The 6233-nt window shown below is 40.7% G+C and overlaps 1 protein-coding gene across 5 annotated transcripts in view; it reads right to left on the bottom strand.

Moving 5' to 3' along the window:
- Window positions 1–6233, bottom strand: part of fcho1 (FCH and mu domain containing endocytic adaptor 1) — a 48306-nt gene that overhangs the window by 32567 nt on the left and 9506 nt on the right. For all 5 annotated transcript variants that reach the window (XM_010797667.1, XM_010797668.1, XM_010797665.1 and 2 more), the window contains exon 2: window positions 4981–5031. In XM_010797667.1, coding sequence (XP_010795969.1) covers window positions 4981–5007 — 27 coding nt within the window. In that variant the 5' untranslated portion in view covers window positions 5008–5031. The remainder of the gene's footprint in view (window positions 1–4980; window positions 5032–6233) is intronic.

Here is a 6233-nt window from a genome sequence, read left to right on the forward strand (position 1 = left end):
CTTTTGTAGAGATTTTTCATTTATTCTTTACATATAAAATGTCGCCTAAAATCTCACCTAGGGCAGCAAATTGTCTAGAACCGGCCCTGGTACTAGGCCTCAAGGGCCTTTCTTGTGCTGACAGAACAATTGGCGGGGCGCACTTCGCACGCACAAAAAGATTCCACGCGATCTGCGCTCACATTATGCTGGGCCCATGTGCCTTAGCACCGCTGCTATGACTCCATCCTAGGGGAAACACTGAGCACATTTAAAGTGTTTTGAGTGTTTCCATTTATGCTACTGTATGCTACTTTCATATTAAAGTAATGAAGTCAGTTATGAAATATATGATCCTGAAATCTGCATAATGTAGTTATCTTACTTTTGGTAGTTTAACTTCATTTTGAGGTAAAGCACTTTTTTTGGAAGACTTTTAGTTGTTACAGATTATCTTAACACTTGTATCTGGCAAGCTTTACTGAAGTAAATCTCCTTCTAACACTGCCCATTCATAGATAAAGAAAAGTGTATTTTCGAGACTTCTCCTTTCTGCTTTGTGGATTTCAACATATGTGTGACCAGGAAAAGTGTTGCTCAGGCTCACTGGCTCAGTCTTTATAATACAGCGCTTCATTCTCTGGCAATGTCTATAGCAGTGCCTTTAGTTCTGGCCATTTGTCAAATCTGTCTTTACAGTCTGAGCCCGGATCTAGTGTCTGAGGTCATTCCTGCTCTGTAATAAAGCCCCACAGTCATATGAAACTAAAAGGTACAGAACAAAAGACCGAAGACAGAGCTGGAATTATGCTTCACGTGGGCAAATGATCAGGGTGGTCGCTCTGAGATGTTTGCGTGTTTCTTTCATACTCCTTTGCATACAACTTGGGCGACTTCTTCGTCTCCGTTTCAAACACGTCGCCATCAGGATAGACTGAAACAGCTTGACCTGTTGGTCTGCATGATAAATTGAAAGGTGTGTGCAACAACTCCACAGACAAAACACTGCCAACAATTCCAGAGAGGGATTGCTGTTTTAAACAACTACCGGACTGTCATATTCATTTAAAGGCGACAACTCTCCAAAACAATGCATGCATTAATCCTCTATTCTGGACTGAAGCTCAGACTGTACCTTTTTAGTTTCAGATGACAGCAGTAGAAGTTCAGAACTAACTGCATATTTCACATTTGAATTTCTGCACAAGATAAGATTTTTTTTTAGTTCACACTGTTTTGCATTTGGCTTCGTTAGGTTTTCTGTTAAGTCTCTTACCTCCTGCAGGAATACATCTAATATTCAACAGCAGTTACTTATTCTGAACTTGTGTCAGAATAAGTACTTTTATGAATGAAGGTGTCCATATAATCTGCATTTTAGAGCACGATGAACAAACAGAAATGTTGCAACGACTTACAAAATATTAAAGCACTTAATTTTGTTTTCAAATGTTTACTTCTTTGCACACATTTCATTTGCTATATGTGACATGGCAATTTGACAATTCTCAGGCATCTATCACAGTACAGATTACGTATGTTTCAGCTCTGCACACCACACCAAAGAATGTAGCTGCTATAAATCAGGTAGATGCCAAAAGTAAATCTAAAAGCATTCCCGCCCGGCATCAAACGGTATATCACCGAGCCACCGGTCTGTCAGTGGTGCGGAGAGTTTTGCTGACAAAGCGTTTTATGCTGACGCGGCAGGTCGAGAAGACGGAACAGTCCCTCAGCAGAGAGGTGTCAATGATCTCATGGCAGGTAGCAGCCACCTGACAGCAGTGACGGCTGTGGAGTAATCTGTGGTGCCCAGTTTGCTTTCTACTATTGTTTTGGGGAGGAGGAGGAGATAAGATGCACCTATCTTCTGTCATGATACAGTACATGTCATTTTGCTTTTTTTTCAAAGGCTGCTTTTATGAATGATATTGGTATCACGGTTAAGTTTAACTCATGTTAACTCAAATGCGAAATGGTTCATAGATCAAACAACCGCATGTCCCTTTTGGTTGATCCAGTGGTTTTTCATCACCCAGAGCAAAATCTCTAAATGTTAACAAATGTGTACCAACACGATGACAAATACAATAACTCCACTATAGATTTCAATCTTGGCTCTTAATCCAACTTTCCACAGAACAGATAAGATGAAAGGGTGGACATAAAGAACAGAGGAGGAGGGCAGGAAAGATACAATTAGAGGAGAAGCATGGAAACATTGAAAGTGGAAAAAGTTTGACACTGTGTGTTTACTGTTTTTCATCCCAAGACACTAACCACATGACTCAAAGTGTTGGGAGGGCAACAACATTGGCATCATTAAACTTAGAAGCAGGCATAATAAAACCTGCTGGGCGTTGTTTGTCTGTTTCTATGCACACACTCTTGTATCTACGGGCTGAGAACGAGCTGCTTCTTAGAAATGAAGAAAATACTGAATACTGTGTACAGCCTCAAAACAGAACAGATTAAAGATCTTGACCGTAGTTCTTTCAAAAAGTTAAATAAAATCTCCTTGGATTTCGTGTTAACATTTTCCAGCTGTGAGACGTTTCAAGCAACTGAAAAGTATAGAGTTATTTCCTTTTTCTCATTTAAAGCAACATGACCCTAAAATCAAATGTGGTGTCTTTAGTGGTTTCCCAATTGCAAGATACATACTAAATCAAAAGTGTGCCATGTGCTATAAAGCCCACAGTGCAATGCAGAAAGAAATAGAGGAGCTGCTCACAACTGGAACACATCTAAAATAATAGTAGAGGAAAGAAAATGTTTGTCTATTTATTAAATGAATGAAGGACATTTTTCTTTACAATTAATGAAAAGAATAACTAATATTTTCATCTCTATCGAAGAGATTCTGATGTGTTCCAATTCCAAGAACAACTAAGCAGCAACGATCCTTTAGACTTAACTGTTCCTTAAATGACTAAGATGTACTTAATGATAACCGATGTTCCCCCTGTGGGCCATGACTGCAGCCCTTAATGGGAAGGACAGCGTGCCGTGTGTGAGGCGGCTCTGTGAGCAACGGGTAATGTTCTTGAATCAAACAGGACGAGGCTCTGTGTGCCGCTTGATCCCATGCGGCTGTGTCTCTAATTAACTGAAGGGCTGATTTGTATTACACAGCTATGTGTGTCTAAATGCAGGCTGGGTAGTAGGACACACAGATATGAATATGCAAAGACATGCAAGCACACAAATAACACATAAATGGTGAATAAAATGGAGCTGTATTTGAGAGCAGTGTGACAAAGCTAAAAATGTAATCTTCTTTGTGAGACAGAAACTCAGCAGTTCTGCGACCTGGCTGAAAATCTGCTGCATGACTCCCTGTTTGCTCGCTTCCCTCCCTGCCAGTCTGCTCTCATTTCTCCTGTTTTTCCACTAGACTCTGTGACTGCAGACCGGCCTGTCTGCTGCCTGCAGCACAAACTCTGCAATACCCATGGATCATAGATGAACTAAACAGAGCACACTTGTTTAAATAAAGCCACAATCAACGCATAATTTTCAATTGGAAAATTGACATGCATATCCATCAAAATAAGATTTTTGAGTACCATAGATTTTTGATGAATGGCCTTTCATTATAAACACTGATCTAATCAACTTGATTTTAAGATGCAGACGTTGATAAATGGATAGAGAATGATCTGTACCCTGCCAGGCTGGATACAGATTCAATAAAGGGGAAATAATCTTATATAAAAGAACCTGACCTTTTTTTAAACCACGCTGATTAAATATGCTCCTCGTCCCACCTGAATCTCATGTCTGTTTCTGATTCAGAGTGCCTCGTTTTAGAGTTCAACTGGTCAAATATTACTGAGGACTTTTCTAAGAGTGATGAGGCAATGGAGAAGAAGTAGGGCGCACATGAAATAGATGCAGGTGTGCGGGGGAAGAGAAGAGAGGAGACAGTGAGGATGGAGAAGAAAAATGAGGAAGAGATAGAGACCTTGTAACCGCTGACAAGGGTGGAGTTGGGGGGATTAAAGACAGATGTCCTTCCTCCATCTACACATCTGGGAAGTTGCTAATGACTCCATTAATTACTGCACACATTCATCTAAATACTGCCTCAGTGAATTTGTACTGCTATGTTCAATTACCAGATTATACTTGTAAAATCTAAAGCATTCAATATTATAAATCTTATTAGAGGCCCTTAAGGCTTTTTGTTGACACTGCATTCAAGAGTTTTTGATATCACTTTATGGGAATATTGGATTTTACCGTCAGAATATTAATACATAGGATATCTGTGGAGCGACATGGGAACACCTGACGCAGTTTCAACTTTCTATCAAATTGTGTTTTTGATTTGACAAAACTTCCCTTCAGAGATTAAAGAACCAAACCAGAGTACTTGCTGAGCAAAATACGTCCTTTAATTTCCAAACGTCTCATGTATGTGTAAATTGACAGTCAGTCAAATGTTATGTCATTGAAATCAAGAAACACTCTGGTATTTTTTATTAAATTAGAAACTATTCAATAGAAAAACTATATTCCCACGATGCAATTTTTGGATTTCTCTGCAACTTTTCAATTGCATCTAACAGCCTTCATCTCCAGATAACATTTTGCTTGTACAACAAATTAATATTCCCCAATCTAAGGTTTAGAAAAAAGCTTGATTATGGTATTGGTACAGAAACTCGGCTTTTGTAGTGCCCGAAAAAGTGGCATTATGTCTGATAACAAGAATTATATGAATGACATTGCCATCCATGTAGCAGAATATCAACAGATTGATGAAAACATCCCTATCTGGGCTATTTGCTAGTGATTGAAGGCGGAAGACAGCAGTGTGTATTTGATGATCAGCAGAAGGCCAGAGGCTTAGCTAAACATATAGGTGAGGTTTAAAGGCTCATGGTCGTGATGCGAATACAACAGGTTAATTATTCATATGTGGCTCAAAGTATGAACATCAATATAACAATAACACCATATGGACTCATTTAAAGATGTAATCCAGACACTTACCCAGAAGTTGTTCTTAAATAAGGCCATCTTCACTCCGAGATTCACGGCGATCTGTGAAGGAGGTAGAGGGAAGAAGTGTTAGAGAAACTGACATTCATAGTTTTCTTATGTGATCTGCTCGACATGCATTTTCTCTGCATCACAGTCTTAAGGGATTGGTGAAATAACCTTGAGAGATGTCTTTCGGATTCCTTATGACAATCTGTAAAAAGTTGATCTTCAGCCTTTTCTCTGCCCTCTGACTATAAACGGCAGCATTATAATCCTTCGGAATTACACATAAAAAAGCTGACTTTACAAAACCTCCCAGGACACATTTGATACAGGAAGGGAAGTCCTAAGGGAGGGCAGAGGAGAGCCTAACAAATGACTTCAAAGGATACACTCAGAGGATGGAGGGAGCGGAGAAAGGAAGCAGGGAGGAGGGAGGAGGAGGAGTGATGGGGGCGGGTGGTGAGGGAATACAGGGGAGGAGAGATACATCGATGCAGGGATTGTGCGGAGGAAGCCTCCGAGGAGATGATTACCTCTTGTAAAACCGGAGGCTGTAGCACTCTGCTCTGATTGGCCGAGTCACCTTAAGACTCACATGCCTTACAGATTTTGTGAATTAAGTTGTCTTTTCTATTCTATTTCACTCACTCACAAAAAAGTCAGCAGATCAAAGGCATTATTCTAGAAACTAGAAAAACTCTAAGCGCACCAAAACAGGTATTTTTTGAAGTTTGAATTGTCAAGGCTGCAGCGTTTTTATGACTTTTTAATTTGATGATGTTGAGGAGGGATTATATCAGCAGCTGAACACACCTTCAGACCACATGCACACACACACACATGCACAGGAATGTGGTCATGCCCTTTCACAGAGAATCTATAATGCAAGTGTTTGCCCAGGGCTGCCCTCATACAGGCTCTCTGTTATACTGCTGACCCTGTGTATGTTGTTCTGTGTGCTGACAACAGCCCTTTCAACCTCTGCCCAGACCTGGTGACCTGGCAGCAGCAACACGCAGAAACACACACAGCACGACCAACTGCAGAAACACACACACACACACAGCACGACCAACTGCAGAAACACACACACACACACAGCACGACCAACTGCAGAAACACACACACACACGACCAACTGCAGAAACACACACACACACACACACACGACCAACTGCAGAAACACACACACAGCACGACCAACTACACACACACACACACACGACCACACACACACGACCACACGACCACACACACAC

This window comes from Notothenia coriiceps, unplaced genomic scaffold (genome assembly GCF_000735185.1).
Source record: "Notothenia coriiceps isolate Sejong01 unplaced genomic scaffold, NC01 NC01_scaffold00038227, whole genome shotgun sequence".
NCBI lineage: Eukaryota > Metazoa > Chordata > Actinopteri > Perciformes > Nototheniidae > Notothenia > Notothenia coriiceps.